General features: G+C 41.6%; 1 protein-coding gene across 1 annotated transcript in view; it reads left to right on the forward strand.

The window, feature by feature from the left end:
* ITK (IL2 inducible T cell kinase) overlaps nt 1-22,932 on the forward strand; it is a 75,488-nt gene extending 52,556 nt beyond the window's left edge. The window contains exons 8-17 of the mRNA XM_017517087.2: nt 2,420-2,474; nt 5,137-5,219; nt 7,067-7,200; nt 9,139-9,213; nt 11,176-11,347; nt 11,814-12,030; nt 13,266-13,330; nt 13,419-13,537; nt 16,623-16,780; nt 20,371-22,932. Coding sequence (XP_017372576.1) covers nt 2,420-2,474; nt 5,137-5,219; nt 7,067-7,200; nt 9,139-9,213; nt 11,176-11,347; nt 11,814-12,030; nt 13,266-13,330; nt 13,419-13,537; nt 16,623-16,780; nt 20,371-20,442 — 1,150 coding nt within the window. The 3' untranslated portion in view covers nt 20,443-22,932. The remainder of the gene's footprint in view (nt 1-2,419; nt 2,475-5,136; nt 5,220-7,066; nt 7,201-9,138; nt 9,214-11,175; nt 11,348-11,813; nt 12,031-13,265; nt 13,331-13,418; nt 13,538-16,622; nt 16,781-20,370) is intronic.
* Nucleotides 22,933-23,285: the final 353 nt, after the last annotated feature.

Raw genomic sequence — 23,285 nt, forward strand, 5'->3', positions numbered from 1 at the left:
AAAAAAAAAAAAAAAAAAAAAAAAAAAGACTAAAAAGACATGGTAACTAAATATGGTAGTGATCTTGGGCTGGATCTTGAACCACACAAAAACTATTTTTGTTATAATATACATTATTGGGACAATCAATAAAATTTGAATAAGATCTGCAGTTAAATAGTGGTATTATGTAGATCTTAAGTCTCATGATTTTGGTAATTGTATCGTGGTTAGATAAGTGTATACTCTATGTCTTAGGAAACAGACACAGAAGTACTTAGGAGTAAAAGTCAATTCTCAAATGGTTCAGAAAATAAATCAATCTACATCTATCTAAAAAGAATACGAAAGCAAATATATAAAATGTCAGTAATTGGCTTATCTGGGTGATGTGTATATGAGGGTTCTTTTATACTATTTTACAGCTTTTCTTTAAGTTTGAAATTACTTAAAAAATTAATTACTCACTAAATATAAGATACCACGCCTGAAGAATAAAGCTAATGAGGATACCTATTCACACATTAGGGTTCTTAATTCAAATGTGGCCGAGTTATTTTGTTGCTGAAATTCTAATAGATTCTTTAATGAAGAACCATCGTTTTCTGGCGCTCTCAACTTGGCTTGTTTTGATCAAGTATGTGTGAGTAGCCCTTCCCTCGGTGAACAGAAGTGTCATCAGTTCTAAGAATTCTTGAGCTGAAATAAAACATACAGGAGATATGCTTAAATAAAATTTAAAAATATTTATAGGCAACACCTTTGGAGGAAAAAACAATAAGCATTTATTTCAAATGACCACTAGGCTAAGTAGTTTTGTTTGTTCATCCTTGCTTTTAATCAGAATCTCTTTGTTTATGATCAAAGGAACAAACTCAGAATTCCAACAGGATAAGCGATAGGGAATAGTGAGGCCTGGAGCAAATAGAAAAAGTCTATTCACCCACCTAAAGGTATTTTAAGCCATTTTTAAAATGAAACACTATACCATACAAACCAAACAACCTATTTATACTGTGGACTTTCAGTTTGCATTTTCCAGATTATGAATCTCAGCTGGAAAATAACATGACTTACAAGCCAACATTCAGATATTTAGTATACAACTGGATGTATGAAAGATATCCAATATGATAACTTTTTATCCATGAACTTAGAGTTGTCTAGTTTGGGGTGAGATCTGCGTAAGTACTTACAAATGTACCACCTGGGAACATAATCATGGGTTGGTAAATTGAATGGATTCAGATCTCCCGCCTTGGTTTGCAGTCATGACCTTGGGCAAGTTACCTCACCCTGTTTGAGTTTTGATCCCTTCTCCACAAAATGAAGGCTCACACAAGTTGAAGGAAAGCAAATCATGACTCTTGCCGGCATTCCGCTCCCCGGCACTGAACTCAGGAAGACATCACTCCTTGATAGTGAAACTACTTACCCACCATGCTGATGACAACCTTTTCAATGTACAGCTCTCAGCAGCCACTACTACTGCTGGGGGCTTGTGTATGACATGAAGCCTATATTTGCCCAACGCTCAGTTAGATAATCTCTAGGAGCCCATGTTGGTGTAACGTACTGTTCTGTCTTACAACGTTCAAAAACCTCTAATGAATTCGTGAATTCCTTTAGTCATGGCTACTCTCAAAAAGCCAAACAAGTTCAGTAAGTGGTATTCCTTCCCTACCCAGAGCTTCTCTCCCCCTGGATTTATTAATTTTCAAGACTGGTTATTAACCGGTGATTAGTCTGCCTCCTCTTACCTAAAAAGCAGCCACGGAGGCCAGGATGTGGCTCAAATATTGTTAACAACATAAAAAAAAAATTATCCCTAAAACTCATTTATATTCTTCTTTACCGTTTTATTGTTATTCTTCACCAGACAACAAAATTATAAAAATAATGCAACTCCTTGGCAAAATGCCTGGAAGACCAGTCTTAAAGTGGAAAATACTAAAGCTGTTTTAAAAGGCTATTTGCTAAACTTTCAGACTGGTATTACATTTTTATAGTTGCCCTAAACCCCCTGCTTATAATCAGCCGTCCACTGACTTATGAAACAAAGAGGAAAATTAATGTTTTCTAAAACTGTATTTTAGAAAACTTCCAACATATACAAAAGTAGAGAGAATAATATAATGAATATCCATGTTCCCCAAACCCAGCATCAACAATGATCAATATTTTGCCAATTCTGTTTATATGTTCCTTTCCAATTAAACATTTTAATACCTGGAAATGAATCATGCATTTTCTTTTGAGTTTAAAAGCACTGGTAGAAACATACATGTGCAGGCTTGTTAAATAAATAAAATATATTCTAAAAAAAATTTAAAGCACTGGTAGAAACAGAAAATGACTGTATGATTTTCTGGCATTGTCTTTATAAGTAAATAATGAAACTTTAAAATGTCATTGACGTATGACTTTTCCTTGCTTTCAGGTGGTACAATAAGAGTATCAGCCGAGACAAAGCTGAAAAACTTCTTTTGGACACAGTAAGTCTCCTTAACATGTCTTTTGACATAAAATGAATTAAGGCTGAATGCAGTGTCTCATGCCTGGAATCTCGGCGATGTGGCAGGTCAAGGTGGGAAGATCATTTGAGCCCAGGTTTCAAGTTTCCAGTGAGTTATTATTATGCTACTGGACTCAAGCCTGGGCAAGAGCAAGAACTTGTCCAAAGAAGGAAGGAAGGAGAGAATTAAGGAAGGAAAGAAGGAGGGAAGGAAGGAAAGAAGGAAGAAAGGGAAGGAGGGAGGGAGTGGGGAAGGAGAGAGGAAGGAAGGAAGGAGAGAGGAAGGAAGGAGAGAGAAAAAGAGAGAGAGAAAGGAAGAAAGGGAAAAAGAAAAGAAAGAACTGTACTGTTTTATCAGCCTTGCGGTATTTTATGCCAATGCAGTGGGTTGACATGTTTGATTACAATAGTTTTCATGTCTGCTGTGAATATTCTGGGGATTTACAAGACTAGCAAACCATAGGCTAAGAAACCTGGGCTTGGCACTGACATGCAGACATCACCACAGCTGCAGCAGTCTTTGTGAGTGGTGATGGCTGACTGGGGGTTGCCATCAGGGCTGGTCTGCTATGCCTTCTTTTCAGTCTAGGTCAGGGGTGCCTGTGACCTGATTCAGCCTGGTTGGACTGTAAGTCCAGAGGAAACATAGCACCTGTTTTAACTTACTTTTCATCAACAGTTATTCTCTAAAACCATGCAGTGTGCATAGCAGGACCGACTTTACTCAGGGATGTCAAGATTAAGGGAGAAAGGGAAGAGAAAACAGAAAACATGGTATGGTAGGACAGGTACTGGGTTCTGGTTCCTGTTATGTCACCAGCTCAGTGTGTGACTCTGGGGACTTCTCTTCTTCCTTCTGGGCCTCAGTTTTTCAATGAGTACAAGGGGAGCATTGAATTAAGTCAGGGATGACAGTTACCCAGCCCTCATCCTGCCACTTTCTGCTCCTTGTCCTGTGACCAACATGGCTGATCGCAGTCCATGGCATTGGGACTCTATTGAGAAGCAAGACAAATGCTAAAGAAAGAACGAGCAAATAATCTAAAATAAACCAAGGTGAACTCCAGAGGAGTTGGGAAAGATTCCACAAAGGAAAAGAAGTTGAGCTGGGTCCTTACTGGACTTTGGTCTTTCCTTGGCTCTACATCAACTCAGCATTTAATTATTTCCTGTGAGTTTCCCCAGAAACACACATTAGAATTGCTGGGAAATGTTCAAAAACACAGATTCCCAGGTCCCACTCCAGATCCACAGAATCAGAACCTCCAGCATTAGTTCCTGGGAATCTGTACTTTCTCAAGTTAAATTTACAATGCAAATGTAGGCAGCCCAAACCTGGTGCCACCAATCTGTGTTATTGGATAACAGAGTAGAACTTGATTAATATAAACTAATTGGGAGGAGTACAAAATTAACTAAAACTCTGATTTACACTGTGTTGAAACAAGTGTAGTTTTGTTGTTTTAAATCATATATTGGTTAATGATGTCTATGGAGCACTTCAAACAGCCTACATTAATGACTTCCTAAAGATGATTCCTATATTACAGCAGTTCTTATGAGGTGCTAAGCACAAGCTCTGGCAGTTGAAACATTTCTCTTTACTAATTTTCTTTTTTCTTTTTTGAGACTGAGTCTTGCTCTGTCACTCAAGCTGGAGTGCAGTGGCACAATCTCGGCTCACCACAACCTCCACCTCCCAGGTTCAAGTGATTCTCCTGCCTCAGCCACCTGAGTATCTGGGATTACAGGCACGCACCACCACACCCAACTAATTTTTGTATTTTTAGTAGAGACGAGGTGTCGCCAGGTTGGCCAAGCTGGTCTCGAACTCCTGACCCCAGGTGATCCATCCAGCTTTGCATCTCAGAGTGCTAGGTTTACAGGCATAAGCCACTGCACTCGGCCTCCTTACTAATATCTTGAGCTACTTTACCAAATTGTCTTCTCCTCCTTAGTTAAATGTGAGGGCAAACTTCAGTGGGTCCCTGTCAGAAGCCCAAATCTCAACATCACACAGTATGTCCACATAACAAACCTGCACACATACCCCTGACTCTAAAATTTTTTGAAAAGACATATATTCCCAGTAAGACATCGATGAAGTTTTCAGGACAGTTTTGTGCCTTTGTGGGGGAATGGGGAAGCAGCTGCTAACATCCTTTGACAGGAGGTATCCTGGAATAGCAGACCGAGCCTCGGTTTTGCTTGCATGCCAGAGTTCAAATCCCAGTTCTGTCACTTTCTAGTTGTGGGTCTTGGGAATGTCACTTAAGCTCTCTGGCACTCAGTGTCACTGGTAATGAAGGATACCAATGTCCAGATGACAGTGTTGTGGTAAGAGTTGGAAAATATCTGTAAAGAGTCTGATACATACATGGGGAGCTTTAATAGGGCAGAGCTATATCTGTTTCCATGCATGGTTCACGTCAGAATGAGAACAGTCTGGGATCCATGTAGGAGACCAAGAAATATCTGCTGAAGGACAGGAGTGAATGAAACGGTTGCCATTCTTACTGAAATCTGCTCTTTGCCAAGTGGGCCTACAGTATTTCCTCCTTCTGTGGGCAAGAAAGTGGAGCTGGGGGCATAAGCCTGGTTTCCTGAGATCACTAACCTTCCATTTTTTCTAACCATTCCAGGGCAAAGAAGGAGCCTTCATGGTAAGAGATTCCAGGACCCCAGGAACATACACCGTGTCTGTGTTCACTAAGGCCATTGTAAGGTATGGAGCTAACCCTGCTCAGCAAAGTGGGGAGAAACACTTCTGAAGTGTGTGAGCATTGGAGTACAGACAACAAAGTCAGACAGTGCAAGAGGTAGAGGCTCACTAGAAAGGGTCTGTTTTCCATCTTTACTCGAAGAAAACCAAGGCCATGGAGATCAAGGATAGAACTGAAGAGACTTAGAAAGTGACAGAGCTGGGGGTAGATGTCAGGTCCTCTTTCAGTTAGCATCCCTAATTTTAGAGTTCCAAAGACATAAAATACTTGGCACTGTATTGGATGAGTATATAATACATAGAGTAAACAGAAAAGATGTTATTATCTGGAAGCAAAAATATATCAACTCCAGTTCTGGCTCTGCTCATAAAACTACCTACCATTAATTGAGTCTTTATTATGTGCTAGAAAATATGCAGACCATTTCCAATTCTAAAAAGTCCTGAAGGCAGGTATTACTATGCTCATTTCACACAGAAGAAACTGAGGTTCAGGAGCTGATGCGTCCCTGTGGTCGTGGGTCTGAAAGGGTCAAGGTCACGCTCCAGCCAATGGACTGCAAGACCCTTGCTGCTTGTCTGCCCCTCTGGACCTGTTTCTTCTCTGTAAAACGATGTCTAAGAACCTATCTACGTCTCAAATTCCCTTCTAAATAGAACATTAGTAAGAACTAAGCTGTTTGACAATGGCTAAAGTAGTCAGAATTAAGAGAGGAGACAAATAATTTTTAAGGTGTCTTTGGAAAATTTTTTGGAAGACTGAGGATGTGAGCAGGAAGTGGAGCAAGGGCAGGTGGCAAAGAATCCAATCCAGGGATGGGAGGGAACAGGGTGTACATCACAGAGGGGCTGTATCTCTGCCGTGGCTTGCAGACAGGAGGTGACCTGCAACCTGCAATCCCACAGGTATGATGGAGAAGGGATGAGACATAATGTCTGTGTCGAGGCTCCCCACAACTACCCCCAGCTTCAGGGACTCACTAGGAGACCTTCCAGGACTGAGACTTACTGAGATTTAATACAACAAAGTGATCCACAGCAAAATCAGCAAAGGGAAAAGACACATGGGCAACATCTAGAGGAAGCAAAGCATAAGCTTCTGAGAATCCTTTCCCACTGGAGCCACACAGGACGTGCTTAATTCCTCCAGCAATGAGCTGTGACCACATGTGAGCACTGTCTACCAGGAGAGCTCATGAGAGACTCAGTGCCCAACGCTTTCATTGGAGGCTGTTTCCACAGGCAGCACCTGTCTAGCACATGCCAAAATTCCAGATACCCCAAAGGAAAACAGGTGTTCGTCACAAAGCACATTGTTTCTAACAAAGTTTCAGCACAGCTCATCACCCTCATCAATTAGGGAAAGAGCTGTCCCGAAATCCAAGTTCCCAAACACCAGCCAAGGGCTAACGATGCAAGCAGGCCTTCCTAAGGTGGGTAGTCAGGCCTGTTATGTTCATCCTCTGCAGCAGCACAAAATCAAGTAAGTGTGAAGGGGTCAGAGAGGCTTTCTCAATGTATGTTGACAATCAGTTAAATTCATTGAACAGGCAGGGCAAACACATAGCACATACATTCATTCCCTCATTTTGTGGCAGTGGAAGAACCATCACCAATCCATCACAGCACTGCTGTCCGCTGGGTCCAGACACAGCTTCAGAGTTCTTTTTAACACAGTGCTGCAAGCACCCAGGGCCAACCTGTCAGAACCTACTTACACATTGAACTATAGCTGCCATCTTTGTGAGAGGTTACAAGACAAAGATAATAAGGACTTAATACTAGTAGACTTTTTTGTGTCTCACCATTGCTTCTTAATAATAACTACATTTGCGTTTCATTTGTTTAAGTGAGAACAATCCCTGTATAAAGCACTATCACATCAAGGAAACAAATGACAATCCTAAGCGATACTATGTGGCTGAAAAGTACGTGTTTGATTCCATCCCTCTTCTCATCAACTATCACCAACATAATGGAGGAGGTAAGCTCAGAGCAGGGGTGGTGCAGGGGTGGACCAGGGCCACCATGCAGGTGAGCAGCGGGCAAGCAAGCAGTACCGCCTGAGCTCCGCCTCCTGTCGGATCAGCGGCATAGATTCTTATAGGAGTGCAAACCCTACTGTGAACAGCACTTGTGGGATCTAGGTTGTGCGCTCCTTATAAGAATCTACTATAAGGACACATGCACACGAATGTTCATTGCAGCACAGTTTACCATAGCAAAGACCTGGAACCAACCCAAATGCCCATCGATGATAGACTGGACAGGGAAAATGTGGCACATATACACCATGGAATATTATGCAGCCATCAAAAACGATGAGTTCGTGTCCTTTGTAGGGACATGGATGAACCTGTAAACCATTCTCAGCAAACTGACACAAGAACTGAAAATCAAACACTGCACATTCTCACTCATAGGTGGGTGTTGAACAATGAGAACACACGGACACAGGGAGGGGAGCATCACACACTGAGGTCTGTTGGGGGGAAATAGGGGAGGGACAGTGAGGGGTGGGGAGTTGGGGAGAGATAGCATGGGGAGAAATGCCAGATATAGGTGTTGGGGAGGAAGGCAGCAAATCACACTGCCATGTGTGTACCTATGCAACAATCTTGCATGTTCTTCATATGTACCCAGAAACCTAAAATGCAATTAAAAGAAATAAATAAATAAAAATTTAAAAAAGAATCAAATGCCTGATGATCTGAGATGGAACAGTTTCGTCCTGAAACCAACCCCCCTGCCACACCCATCCATGGAAAAACTGTCTTCCATGAAACTGGTCCCTGGCGCCAAAAAGATTGGGGTCCGCTGCTCTACTGGATAAACCCAGAGGGCACCTGGGTTAGGCTTTTTTGAATTGCTATCAAGGAATACCTGAGGCTGGGTAATTTATAAAGAAAAGAGGTTTAATTTGTTTATTGCTATATAGGAAGCATGGTGCCAGCATCTTCTTGGCTTTTAGGGAGGCCTCAGTAAGATTTTAGTCATGGCAGAAGGCAAAAGGGGAGCAGGTGTATCACATAGCAAGAGCAGGAATAAGGAGGGAGAAGGTGCCACACACATTTAAACAACCAGAGTGTGAACTCAGAGCGAGAACTCATTTATTATTACAAGGGTGGCACCAAGACATTCATGAAGGATCGCCCAATGACCCAAATACATCCCACCAGGCCCCACCTCCAGCATAGGGCCTTACTTTTCTTTTTTCTTTTCTTTTCTTTCTTTCTTTCTTTTTTTTTTTCAGGGTCTCGCTCTGTCACCCAGGCTGGAGTGCAGTGGCATGATCTTGGCTCACTGCAACCTCCACCTCCCAGGTTCAAGCACTTCTCTTGCTTCAGCCTTCTGAGTAGCTGGGATTACAGGTGTGCACCACCATGCCTGGCTAACTTTTATATTTTTGGTAGAGACAGGGTTCACCACATTGGCCAGGCTGGTCTTGAACTCATGACCTCAGGTGATCTGCCTCGGCCTCCCAAAGTGTTGGGATTACAAGCATGAGCCACCATGCCCAGCCAGGGATTACATTTCAACATGAGATGTGGAGGGGACAAACATCCAAACTATATCAGCACCCACACAGGAAACTTGGAGAAAACTGGCAGAAGCCCACCCTGGCTTCTTCCTGACTATAAATAATAAGTAAATATACAAATAGAAAAATACAACAAATATTTAATTATATTATATATCTTCTATTAGCAAAATGTCTTGTGGAAATCATGCAATTTTACTACCTGCCCATCTGCACTCACGATGTTTTCAAGGAGGGTGTGATATCAGTGGTTAGACTTTGGGATTTGTTTTCCAGAATAAAATTAGCTTTTGCTTTGATTATTTTTTTCTAGTGATTTAAGTTAGATGGTTGCTACAGCAAAGCCCTAACCACTGCTTCTTGGCTTTTCAATCAACTCAGGCCTGGTCACTCGACTCCGGTATCCAGTTTGTTTTGGGAGGCAGAAAGCCCCGGTTACGGCGGGGCTGAGATACGGTGAGCAGTACAATCGGGAATGTAAACTCATGTCCCTAGAGATCTGGGGCAAATTCTGAATAAACTTGCCTTGAGCCTACCTGTTTCCCAGGCTACAGATCACCATTAAAACAAGTATATTATATACCTAGAGATGATGGCACTAATGTATATTTACATTGTGTATTAGGGAAGTACATATATGAGCACATTTCTCTAGGTCAAATCAGTGGCCATTGGTGCTAGTGAAGAGTTCATTAATAAAGTGTTTATTAAGCACCTACTTTGTACAGAGCATTCTGCTAAATGCTATTAGAAAAATATTAGAAAATCATGCCTTAGTACTGTGTTTCCACCATCTTCTAGAACTTTTATATCATCTAGTTGGTTGAGTATCAGACTATTGCAAGAACGGCAAGCTGGCAGCACCTAGAAGTCTGCATAAGAGAGTGTTAAAATTCTTTGGACTGCCTTTAGGCGTGGCATGATCTCCAGTGCTGCGGCCTCTACTGTATTTTCTGCTCCTACAGAATTGCTTCACCCACTTGGGATTATCTGCCTGGGCTCTGAAGGCATTTGGCTTTGCATCCCTTGGTCCCAACTGTGTGTTGCTTATGGAGAAGGCTGGTCTAATTTTCATTTATCTCCTGGGTTGGTGGTTCTCAAACTTCAGCGTGCACCAAAGTCTTCTGGAATGCTTATTAAAAATGTTGACTCCTGGCTCCTATCCAAACACTCACCAAAACACAATCCTTGATAGGGTCCTGAAGTCTACTTTTTTTTTTTTTTTTTTCTCTGACAGGGTCTTGCTCTGTCACCCAGGCTGGAGATGCACTGGCATAATCATGGCTCACTGCTGCCTTGACCTCCTGGGCTCAAGCGATCCTCCCACCTCAGCCTCCCAAGTAGCTGTGACTACAGACACACACCGTCATGCCTGGCTAATTTTTAAAATTTTTTTGTAGAGATAGGATCTCACTATGTTGCCCTGGCTAGTCTTGAACTCCTGGGCTCAAGCAATCCTCCTGCCTCGGCCTTCCAAAGTGTTGGGATTACAGTCATAAGCCACTGTGCTCTGCTGAGTCTACATTTTAAACAAGCATGCTAGGTAACTTTGATACAGGTGGCCAGGGGGCAATAATTTGAGAACCACTGCCACACATGGGCTTCTTTATCCCTAACCAGCACCATGTCTGGCACACAGTACCTACTAGTGCTCAGTACTGCTTGCTGTTGAGTGTCTGTCTCAAAGAGGTAGAAATCTGGCTATTTAGGTACCAGACCAAGCACTGGGGAGGGGTAACGACTCTTTAGCCTCCTTATGAAAATAAGGGTATTCTAATAAAGGTAGAGTCTTAATGTGTCCATGCTGGATAGGATCTCAGATATTATCTGGTCAACCCACTCATTTTGACAGTGAGAAAACTGAGCCTCGGGATCTGGTATTTGTTTGCTGAACATTTCTTGAGAGCCTCCCATGTGCCAGACACCGTGCTAGCTTGTGCCTCTGCACAAATTCTCTTTGAAATTATCTCTTTAACTGCCCCCCAGCCCCCGCCAGTAAGGCCTAGCAGAGTGCTGTGTATATAGCAGATGCTCTTGATAGTTGAATGAATGAATAAATGATCAGCTCAAATGAAATTTACTTAGTGTGAAAAATGACAATAAAAAATTCACCGTCAAACATAGATTTGGTTGGAACATTGCAAGAACCCTTTCGTTAGTATTTTGATTAATATCGTTTCTTTAATATCTTGATTCATGCCATTCTCCTTCTTTTTTCCATGTTACCTTCCCACACATATTCTCATAGTTTTCCAGCATATCCAATGTTATTATGTGGGGAAAAGATAATTTTTTGCCATCTTTGAATTATATTAACAATAGGCTAAAATTCTAGGTAGGGCTTTTCAGTCCCCTGGTATCCCAATACCTTATATCTACTGCTTGCCAGCCCTAGAGAACTATCTCTCTTTCTTTCAGGGAAATGGGTGATCGATCCCTCAGAGCTCACTTTTGTGCAAGAGATTGGCAGTGGGCAATTTGGGTTGGTGCATCTGGGCTACTGGCTCAACAAGGACAAGGTGGCTATCAAAACGATTCGTGAAGGGGCTATGTCAGAAGAGGACTTCATAGAGGAGGCTGAAGTCATGATGTGAGTGGCCAAAACAAGGATGTGCTGAAACTCTGGGGGGAATATCGGTTCTGCGTTCTTGAAATATCATGCAAATGCCATGTGCTACTATCTCCCTTTGCAAATTCCCCGTAGTGGCTTCCTATTGCACAAAGAATAAAATCAGACTCTTCACAGTGGTCTCCAAGGCCCACCATAATCTGGTGATGCCCACCTCCCCTTCTCAGCTCCTACCCATCTTTCCTCCGGTCCATGACATGCCAGCCATAACTGGCCTCTGCCTGTCCTCACACTCACATTTGGCTCCTTGCCTTTTGTCAGGTCTCAGCTCCAATGACATGTTTTTGTTTTGGGGAGGGAATGACTATTATTTTCATCCAAACCATAATAGACAAAATGACCATTGACTATTCTGGCACCCTAATATTTTCAGCATTTTGGGGGAGACTAAGTTTAGACCACCTCACCCCTTGTTTTTTTCTTCCAGGAAACTGTCTCATCCCAAACTGGTCCAGTTGTATGGGGTGTGCCTGGAGCAGGCCCCCATCTGCCTGGTGTTTGAGTTCATGGAGCACGGCTGCCTGTCGGATTATCTGCGCAGCCAGCGGGGGCTTTTTGCTGCAGAGACCCTGCTGGGCATGTGTCTGGATGTGTGTGAGGGCATGGCCTACCTGGAAGAGGCGTGTGTCATCCACAGAGACTTGGTATGGGAATGCAGGGTGAATACCCACAGGTGCAGGCTGAAGGGACATGTCCCCCTGAAATGGCTGGGAATGCATTAATAAATAATACCTCACAATCTCCTTTCTTCTCTCAACTTCTCCCTTCCTCCACCACTTTGAGTGGTCCTAGTGGAAAGTACTTCATGCGGACTTACATCTGGGCTCTAATCTCAGCCCAAACTCTTTCACCTGCTGCATGTCAGTTTACATTCTTCCAAAATGGAGATGACTGCCACTCCTTCTTAACCTCTCTGTGACTCAGTTTCCTCTTGGTAAATGGAAGAAACCGAGTTCGTCTGAAGGTGTTATTCTATCAGAATGACACTGGGGAAACCTTTAAGTTACTCTCACAGTCTCTGGTGGCTGGGACTCAGGAATATTCATTTGAACACATTCCCCATATAATTCATATGCACATTAAAATTTGAGACACACAGCCGGGCGTGATGGCTCACACCTGTAATCCCAATACTTTGGGGGCAGAGCCAGGTGAATCACAAGGTCAGGAGTTCGAGACCAGCCTGGCCAACAGGGTGAAACCCCATCTCTACTAAAAATACAAAAAATTAGTTGAGCCTGGTGGCTGGCGCTTGTAATCCCAGCTACTCATGAGGCTGAGGCAGGAGAATCGCTTGAACCTGGGAGGCAGAGGTTGCAGTGAGCTGAGATCACGCCACTGCATTCCAGCCTGGGCCACAGAGTAAGAATCTGTCAAAAAAAAAAGAAAGAAAGAAAAATAATTTGAGATACACTGGGGTGTTATCTCTAAGGGCTCTTTCAATGCAACATTCTATAATACTAATTAGGGCTCAGGTACTCTCCCTTTTGAAGAATGGTTTTAAGAGGATTAACAATGTCAAATTATTCTTTCTTTAGTCAACTGGGAGACGCTTTCTTCCTATTATCCCTGATGTTAACATTTCCTATCACATCAGGTTGCCTATCTTTGGCTAGACAACACCATGGATTTCTCTTCTAATTAGAACTCAAGAATGAAGATAAACTCACTCATCTTGATAGTGGATCTTACACATTCAGCTTTCCAGTTAACTTCCAGCAGGCATTAGTGAGGCTTAATTAACATCTGTAAAGCTCCATGATGCCCTTGTAGGACAGCACACAGTAAAGCAAAGGACTGTGATTAGGGGAGACTGCTTAACTACTGATGACCCATCAACAGTTTTCCTTCCCCCTTTGTTTTTCTGTCTTCTCTCCAGGCTGCCCGAAATTGTTTGGTGGGAGAAAACCAAGTCATCAAGGTGTCCGACTTTGGGATGACAAGGTAAAAGAGGAATGTGGTGCCAGTGAAGTCTCAGGAATGGGACTCAGGCCCCGGAACATTCTGACCTTCTCCCTCCACTCTCTCCCAGGTTCGTTCTTGATGATCAGTACACCAGTTCCACAGGCACCAAATTCCCGGTGAAGTGGGCATCCCCAGAAGTTTTCTCATTCAGTCGCTATAGCAGCAAGTCGGATGTGTGGTCATTTGGTGAGTGTCATGCTGGGCCCCACCACCCCACGATCTGGGCTGAGGGCCAGATGTTTCCTTTATCAAATGCAGACAATCCTACCCACCCTGAACCCTGTATTGTATCGTGAGGGTGTCCCACTGGAGGGCTGTGTAAGAAAGGCCCTGAAAACAATGAAGGGGTCCTCATTATTGCGTTTGTTCTTAGAGATATTGGACATGGTGGTGGGAGTTAAAATAAAAGTGGAAACAGCATTCTGGTGCCAGCTGCTGTAAAGTCAAAAGCTGAAGTCAGGACATTCAAATAGGAGCACCTTGAAGGCAGGGACCATGTTTTGTCCAACGTTACATTTCCATACTTATCTCTCAATGAGCATTAATATTTTACTCATTCATTCAACAACAATTAACTGAGCATCTATTCTATGCCAAGGGCTAATCTAGGTGCCAAGGATGCAATGGTTCATACGACAGAGAAGACTTCTGTTCTTTTCTTTTTTTTTTTTTTCAGGACATAGGCTTGCACTGTTGCCAGGCTAGAGTGCAGTGGCGTAATCTCAGCTCACTGCAGCCTCCCAGGTTCGAGTGATTCTCCTACCTCAGCCTCCCAAGTAGCTGGAACTACAGGTGTGCACCACCACACCCAGCTAGTTTTTGTATTTTTGCTAGAGATAGGGTTTTACCATGTTGGCCAGGATGGTCTCCATCTATTGACCTCATGATCCTCCTGCCTTGGCTTCCCAAAGTGCTAGGATTACAGGCCTGAGCCACCATGCCCGACAAAACTTCTGTTCTTTTGGAACTAAATTTGAGATGGGAGAGGAGACAGAAAATCACAAAAGATCATAATAATAGTCATAAACAATAACAATCACAAACAAGCTAAGGTATAGAAGATAAGGCCAGGCAATCATGAGTAGGTGCTATGAATAAAATAAAACAGTAATGAGGCAGAGTGACTAGAATGGAGAGAGGGTCTGCTTTGAATAGCGTGGTATGGGAAGGTCTTTCTAAGAAGGTAATTCGTGAGCACAGACATGTGATAGAAGGGAGCTGTCAGCATTTGGAGAGCCAGAGAACAGTGTCCCTGATGAAGGGAACAGCAAGTGCAAAAACTTGGTACATTCAAAGAACAGGGGGTACTAACTTAGCGGGAGAACAACAGGCAGTGAAGCTGGCAGGCCATCATAAGGAATGAATGAATGAGTGAATGATGTTGGTATGGTAGGATGTACCAAGTCTTGTTGCTGGATTTGTCATGTCACCTGAAGTCATAGCTTGTGCATACTAAAGTGTACAAAAAATATACCAGACAACCTCTTTGATTTGGATTACAAGAAGAGTTATACTGTGGACAGGAGCTAGTTGAAGATTGATTTTTGCCATTCAGTATGAAGGAAGGGTTTGATAAGGGCTTACTAGTAGTCAAAACCAGGGGGAGGTTCGTTAGGTAAATCTCTTAGGAGAAGAGTGAGTCTTAAAAATCTCCAGCGTTTTACACTATCCATCTCTAGGAGCCAAGTGGTTTGTTAATTATGAGTCCTACCTGTTACTTAAAACAGTCCGCTACCCACCAAGCCTAGCAGCCGCTTTGTTAACCAGGTTTAACTTACAGAGTGGACTTGAAATAAATTGTGCTGACAGCGTTCTTGGATGACGAGATCTCCTCTCCCCAGTGTGGATAACTAGGAAGGTTGGGGTTGATGTGTAGCCATCTCACTATGGGTGATGAAACTGATCACACTGCACCAAACAAGGGCCCCAGAATGAGACATTTGGAGCAAAGACCACTTCAGCACATTCACCTTCTGATTCTGAATGGGGTTTATTCAGCCAAAGGGTGTCAGCCTGGAAATTTCCTGCTGTATCTTATTGAAATTCATCCCCACCTATGACATATTATTTGAAGAGAGCCCAGAAATGAGGTTGAAGGATGGATGCAGAATAGAAGGGGGTCAATGAAAAAAAAGCATGAGAAAACTGGGGGTGCCAGCCTAAGCAACAGAAGCCTGGATGGGCTAAGAGCTCCATGCCTGCATCAGCCCACTGGACTTTGTTCTATGTTTTAAGGTCTTTTGCCTTAATTAGCGGTGTGCTATTCTGAACAAGTCAATCTCTTTGCACTTCACTCAATATTTTCATCTCTTCACTTCTCATCTATGCATCTATGTATTAAGGCAATCATTCTGAAACCATGTTTTAGCAGCAGCACATATTCAACACAATTTTCACTAAAAATTCTGGTATCTTGGGGTGATAAACACTCTTGTTTAGGGTCAGGTTGTAGATTTCCAACTCCTGAGGCACCTCTGAGTAACCCCGAGAGATTCTGTTCCACTGGGTCTGGGCCCAGGAATCTGCCACTTGAACAAGCCTCTGAGATGATTTTTATTCGGTGTTTTGGGGATCATGCTTTGGGAATGTCTACTCTAAGATTCTCTGGAACAAACCTTGAAAAGTGCTGGATTAGGTGATTTACAAGCAGTCTTCCTGGTCTGACAACCTGTGACTATATCAGCACATGATAAGGACAAAGCTGACAATTCTACTAAGGGCAGAAGAAGAAAGGAGAAGGATTAAATCAGAAGTCAAAAATAGATGAGCCAAAGATGTATTTTGCTTGGTCTACGTGGTATTTTTAAAATTCAAGAAGTTCACCTCTTAATTTTTGACTTCCTTTTTAAAAATCAGAAAATGTTACAATTCTGATCCCTCATTTTCATGTGCCATTCTTTGGCTGGAGACAAATCATAGCTGTCTCCTTAAGACGGAGCTGTTTATCTCATTCTCCACAATTCTCCCCTATCACACTCCACTCATTTGCATATTGCATGTTGGCATTTGAGTCTACAACTGTTAGTGGCAGCATTTGAGTCTGATATAACAAAGGGTCTATCTTGAAAATCCTTCTCCACTAGAAAGGTTGGAAAATTTCAGTTCTTTAAAAATAGGACAGGCCTAATAAACCTCAGGTAGACTTGATGTCCTTCTGGAGGTAGCACATGAATCCTAATGCCAAGGCGTCTGAAATTTCTAAAGGCAGGTTGGTTTGTTTGCTGTCTGTGGGCTTTGTCATTCACTGTGCTGTGCTCACCATTTCTCGTAGGTGTGTTGATGTGGGAAGTTTTCAGTGAAGGCAAAATCCCATATGAAAACCGAAGCAACTCAGAGGTGGTAGAAGACATCAGTACTGGATTTCGGTTGTACAAGCCCCGGCTAGCCTCCTCACATGTCTACCAGATTATGAATCACTGCTGGAAAGAGGTTAGTGGAGGAAGTGCTTTCTGCTGCATTGTCATATACAATTTCAGGACCTGCCTCCTTCCCTAGAGAAAGTAACCCTCTCAGAAGGATGAGGCAAGAGGGATGACTCATATAGATTAACAACAGCATGACTTTGAGGGTTTTTAACGGGATAGATCCCCCATCCCTAATGGAACTGACGGTGACCTTAAATATTATTTTGTTTACTATATAACGTCACAAGTCATAAGCATAACTTCAGAGAGGAGGTTGGGGTGTGGCCTATGCCAACTTCCTTCTCAATTTTCTGAGACAAGAAATAAAATCTGTGATATCATAAAACCATTAAAAGTACATGAAGTTAGTTCTATAACTTGGGGAACAAAGTTCACTCACACTATGAAAATATAAAAATGGCTTAATTTGAATTCATTTTATTCATTCGGCAATTTAAAATGGGGAGCCACTTACTTTGTACCCACCTGGCTGGCTCATTTATCCCGTCCTTGGATTGCAGGCCATGGGTTGAGCCCTATCAACATGAGTCTTAGATGGTCTTTGGTGAGTTAGAAAATCGTACATTTCGGCCAAAGTGGAAAGTTGCTGAAACAGAAAATTAATAAAAATTCACATCATTGTAGGACAACAAAGTGGAATACAAACAATTTAGAACACTAGGATTTTGTGTCAGCTTTACCATTTATTTGCCATTTATCTTTGACAATTCTCTGAACTTCCTTTTTCTTACTGTTAAGAGAATTAAATAATGCTTGATCTATGAGTTCATAGAGCCTTTATAACGAGAAACAATAAAGTCATAAACAAGGGCATGAAACAAATCTTATCCACTTCATAAGGATTAACTACAATAATAATAATGAGAGCTAACGTTCAGGTAGCACTTTTTCCTCTTTTAAATTTATAGACTTTATTTATTTATTTTTTTTTTTTGTATAGACTTTATTTTTTAACAAAGAGTACAGGGTTCTCAAATACCCTCCTCACCTGAACGGTTTCTCTGTTCACTAACATTTGGCAAGAGTGTGATAATTTGTTACAATTCATGAACCTTTATTGATACATTATATTAACTGAAGTTCATAGTTTACATTAAGGTTCAGTCTTTGTGCTTAGATTTCTGTAGGTTTTGATAAATGAATAATGTCATGTATCTGCCATTATAATATCAGACAGAATAGTTTCACTGCCCTAAACATTTCCTTTGCTTCGCCCATTTATTCCTCTCCTCATCCCCAAACACCTGGCAACTGCTGATCTCTGTACTGTTTCCATAGTATTGCCTTTCCCATAATGTCATATATTGGCATCATACAGCATGTATGCTTTTCAGTCTGATTTCTTTCACTTAGTAATATGCCTTTAAGGTCCCTCCATGTCTTTTCATGGCTTGATAGCTCATTGCTTTTTGTTGCCAAATGATATTCCATTGTATGGATATACCACAGTTTGCTTATCTATTTACCTACTAAAGGAAATCTTGGTTGCTTTCAGGTTTTTTCGTTTGTTTGAGTTTTTGTTTTGTTTTGTTTTGTTTTGAGATGGGATGTCAGTCACCCAGGCTGGAGTGCAGTGGCACGATCTCAGCTCACCGTAACCTCTGTCTCCCAGTCTCAAGTGAATCTCCCACCTCACCTCCCAAGTAGCTGGGACCACAGGCATGAGCCGCTATGCCCAGCTAATTTTTTGCATTTTTGGTAGAGACAAGGTTTTGCCATGCTGCCCAGATGAGCTCAGGCAGTCCACCCACCTCAGGCTTCCTGCAGTGCTGGGATTACAGGTGTGAGCATCCAGGCAGACTGGTTTCTTTCACTTAGAGATATGCCTTTAAGGTCACTCCATGGCTTTTTGGCTTGATAGCTCATTTCTTTTTATTGCTAAATAATATTCCATTGTATGGATATACCACAGTTTGTTTATTTACCTACTAAAGGAAATCTTGCTTGCTTTCAGTTTTAAGCAATTATGAATAAAGCTGCTATAAATATTTATGTGCAGGTTTTTGTATGCACATAAATTTTCAACTCGATTGGGTAAGTGCCTAAGAGTATGCTTGCTGAATCATATGGTAAGGCTATGTTTAACTTTTTAAGAAACTGCCAGAATGTCTTCCAAAGTAGCTGTACTATTTTACATTCGCACCAGCAAGGAGAGTTCCTCATTAGCATTTGTTGTTTTGGATTTCAGTGGTTCTAATCGATGTGTAGTTATGTTACATCATTGTTTTAATTTGCATTTTCCTAATGACATACAATGTTAAGAACATTTTCATATGCTTATTTGCCACCTGTATATCTTCTTGGTGATATCTATTCAGATCGTTTGCCCATTTTTCTATCAGGTTCTTTACTTTCTTACTGTTGAGTTTTAAGAATTCTTCGCGTATTTTGGATACAAGTCCTTTATCAGATATGTGTCTTGCAAATATTTTCCCCTATTCTGTGACTTGTCTTCTGATTCCCTTGACAGTGTCTTTCACAGAGCAGACTTTTAAAATATTTTAACAAAAGCTCATCATCAACTTAATTATTCATGAATTGTGCTTTTGGTGTTATATCTAAAAACTCATCCCCAAGCCCAGTGTCACCCAGATTTCCTCCTATGTTATCTTATGGAAGTTTTTATAATTTTGCATTTTACAGTTAGGACTATGAGTTTGAGTTAATTTTCCTGAAAGGAGTAAGGTCTGTGACTAGAGTCACTGTTTTCTCTATGGATGTCTAATTATTACAGCACTGTTTGTTGAACAGATTATACCCTTTCTCCTCTGCTCCTTTGTCAAAGATCAGTTTACTATATTTATATGGATCTATATCTGGGCTGGTTCATTAATCTTTTTGTTTATTCCTTCACTAGCACCATGTGTCATTATTACTGTATCTTTAGAGTAAGTCCTGAAGTCAGTCAGGGTCAGTCTTCCAGCTTTGTTCTTCTTGTTCATTATTATATTGGCTCTCTAGGTCTTTTGCTTCTCCACATACATGGTGAGTCAGTTTGTCAATATCTACAAAATAACTTGCTGAGATTTTTATTAGGGTTGTATTTAATCTATAGATCAAGTTGGAAAGAACTAACATTTTAACACTGTAGTGTCTTCCTGTCCCTGAGCATGGAATATCTCTCCATTTATTTAGATCTTCGCTTTCTTTCGTTAGAACTTTTATTTTTTTCTCATATAGATCCTGTAGATATTTTCTGAGTCTTCTATGCAGATATTTCATTTTTTGGTGTTCTTTAGCAATAATTTCATGATGTATTTTTATACATGATTTATTTAATTCTCAAAACAATTTAATGAAGTAGATACTATTATTGTCCCCATTTTGCAAATGACAAAACTAAGGTTCAGAGAGGTTAAGTAACCTGCTCAATGTCACACAGCTAATTAGTGGTAAAACTGAGACTGAACACTAGTCCATTGGATTCCAGAATACCTGCTATTAACAACTAGGGCAATGTATATGGAATGCAGTCAATATGGAAGTGCATATAAAAATCTGCAAGGGATGCTGCTATTAAATTCTGGTTTGTTTTGGATTTACCTACGACACCCAGATACAAGGAATTTACAGAGTTCTTTTTTCCCTTTCCAGAGACCAGAGGATCGGCCAGCCTTCTCCAGACTGCTGCGTCAACTGGCTGAAATTGCAGAACTGGGACTTTAGTAGAGACTGAGTAGCAGGCCATGGGCTGCAGATCCTGATGGAAGAAGGATATGTCCTCCTCCCATAGAGCATTAGAAGCTGCCACCAGCCCAGGACCCTACAGAGGCAGCCTGGCCTGTGGCACCAGTCCCTGAGTTACCATGGAAGCAGCATCCTGACCACGGCTGGCAGTCAAGCCACAGCTGGAGGGTCAGCCACCAAGCTGGGAGCTGGGCCAGAACAGAAGTGATGTCTCTGCCCTCTCTCTAGCCTCTTGTCACATGTGGTACACAAACCTCAACCTGACAGCTTTCAGGCAGCATTTCTTGCACTTCTTAGTAATAGAGACAGACAGGAGTAAGACCCAGATTGCTATTTTTATTGTTATTTTAAACATGAATCTAAAGTTTATGGTTTAAGGGACTTTTTATTTGACCCAACAACACAGTATCCCAGGATATGGAGGCAAGGGGAGCAAAGAGCATGACTCTTTTTCTAAGAAAAACTGGTGAGTTAACCAAAGTTAGAAAGAGTGTGCTCTGCTGCTATGATGCTGTCAGCCGCAGCTTCCTGCCGCAGAGAATGGTGGAGCAGCAGCTCCAACAGGAGGCCGGATATTCTGAGAAGCAGCTCTGTGAGGTTTTACAGAGTATGCTGCTACCTCTCTCCTTGAAGGGAGTATGGTGAGACCCATTGGATGGATTGGGGTGAATAGTTCAGGTCCCATGCATGGAGCATTGGGTATCTGATGTCTGCGCCAGGACAAGAGAACATCTGATGGTGGGGAACCACGTGGTACAAGAGAGGCCTTAGGTTTTATCACTCCCATGCTCATCCTTTATACCAAGCTATGCAGGTTACTATGTCTCTTCTGCACAGAATGCTTCCGCCAGCATCTTGAGAAGAAATGATTACTTGTAAATACTGACTCCTCTGGTCATCCTTTCCAGCCTCTGGGAATCAGCCCCCTCTCTGCACTATCTAATCCTGATCAACAGAGGGCAGCATTGTGTTGATTAGTGTTGGCCTGGCGAGCAATTGAAACTTGTTTAGGTTGAGCAATTTTAAGGTTGAGACTCCAAGTCTCTCAAAATTCTAGGAGAGAAATATAGAGTCTGTTCTTGCTCAGACCATCAGGATAGAAACAGTCAGGCACTGACTGGGGCGCTTCCAGGATGCAGGAGAATGCCTACTCTGGCTTGAGCACCTCTATATGCAAGGTGAATATGTACTGAGCTAGGAGCCTTTCCTGCAAAATCTCTGTTCACTCTGAGTTCACATCCCCATGAGGCAATATTACTATTCCTATTTTACAAATAATGTAACCAAGGCTTTAAGAAGCCAAGATGTCTGCCCAAAGTGACAGAACTAGAAAATCTAGAGCTGGGATTCTAGCCCAAATCTGTCTGACTCTAATACACAGATTCTTTATTCCTATTCAACACTGCCTCCTACTGAAAATGAAAGGGATTGCAGGGGGGAATAAATACAGCAGAGAGGAAAGATGGAAAGACAGTAAAGAAGTCAATATAGAACCACTAGCGAATAGTGTTGCTCTGGCACAGGGCTCTGTGGTTGATGCATGTCCCCCCAACCTGGAATAGGATTTTCCTTTTCCTACTCTGTATCCTTATCTTGGTCATGTTAATGACTTTGGAGTTATTCAGTTAATGAACTCTTTAATTCTCACAACCAACCAATCAGGTTGCTTGAAGCCATTTATAGACGAGCTTCAAAGCAACTTTAAAAGGTTCTTCTGTAGAAGTATGAGTTCTTCCTTTAATTATCATTCCAACTTTGAGCTGTAGTCTTCTGGAACACTTCATGGGGAGGGACATTCCCTGATATACGAGAAGATGGTGTTGCAATTGGCTCTTTCTAAATCATGTGACATTTTGACTGGCTTGAGATTCAGATGCATCACTTTAATTATAATTATTGTGAAGTGGAGAGCCTCAAGATAAAACCCTGTCATTCAGAAGATGATTTTACTCTGCTTATCCAAAATTATCTCTGTTTACTTTTTAGAATTGTGTACATTATCTTTGGGAACCCTTAATTAGAGATGATTTCTGGAACATTCAGTCTAGAAGGAAAACATTGGAATTGACCAATCTCTGTGGTTTGGCTTAGAAAATTCCCCTGTGCATGGTATTATCTTTTTCAAGCTCAGATTCATCAAAGCCTTAACTGAAATGTGTAGATATTTCACCTCCCAGTGTCCTATCCCACAAAATGGGCTTCCTGTCTGGTTTTTCCTCTCACATTTTGTAAATGGTGCCCTGTGTTTGTAGAGAACTCCCTTGTACAGGGTGTTGGTTCTAGTTTCATTTTGTAGACTTTGCATTTTGTACCTTTTGACTATGTATTTATATTTGCATCAGATGCATATTTATTAATGTACAGTCACTGCTAGTGTTCAAAATAAAAATGTTACAAATAGCTGTTATCCTTCGTGGGGCACACAGAGTTAAAAGTTGAGTATAGCAGTTAAAGCTGTATTTTAATAAATATGGTGCATAGGGCCTGGGTTCTGTATTTATTCAAATGGCAAACTCTCAGGACTTTTCCTTAGGTAAGAATGGTTACATGGTTTCATTTTCCACAGTCAGTTGTTAAGACTACATATCATTGAACAACATTCATTCAATAAGTAAATATCAAATGTTCCTATGGGTTATGCACACAGCTCAGTGTATGTATCCTCATGCAAACAAAGATGGAAAAGGCATAGTCTTTACTTCTAAAAAAAAGTCTCCTAGTCTGATTGAAAAAGAAAACATATAAAGAAATAAAATTATAATACAACAATTAGGGCAATGACAAAAACTGTGGTCAGAGAAGAGCTCAGAAAAAGTGATGGA

This window comes from Cebus imitator, unplaced genomic scaffold (genome assembly GCF_001604975.1).
Source record: "Cebus imitator isolate Cc_AM_T3 unplaced genomic scaffold, Cebus_imitator-1.0 Scaffold616, whole genome shotgun sequence".
Classification (NCBI taxonomy): Eukaryota; Metazoa; Chordata; class Mammalia; order Primates; family Cebidae; genus Cebus; species Cebus imitator.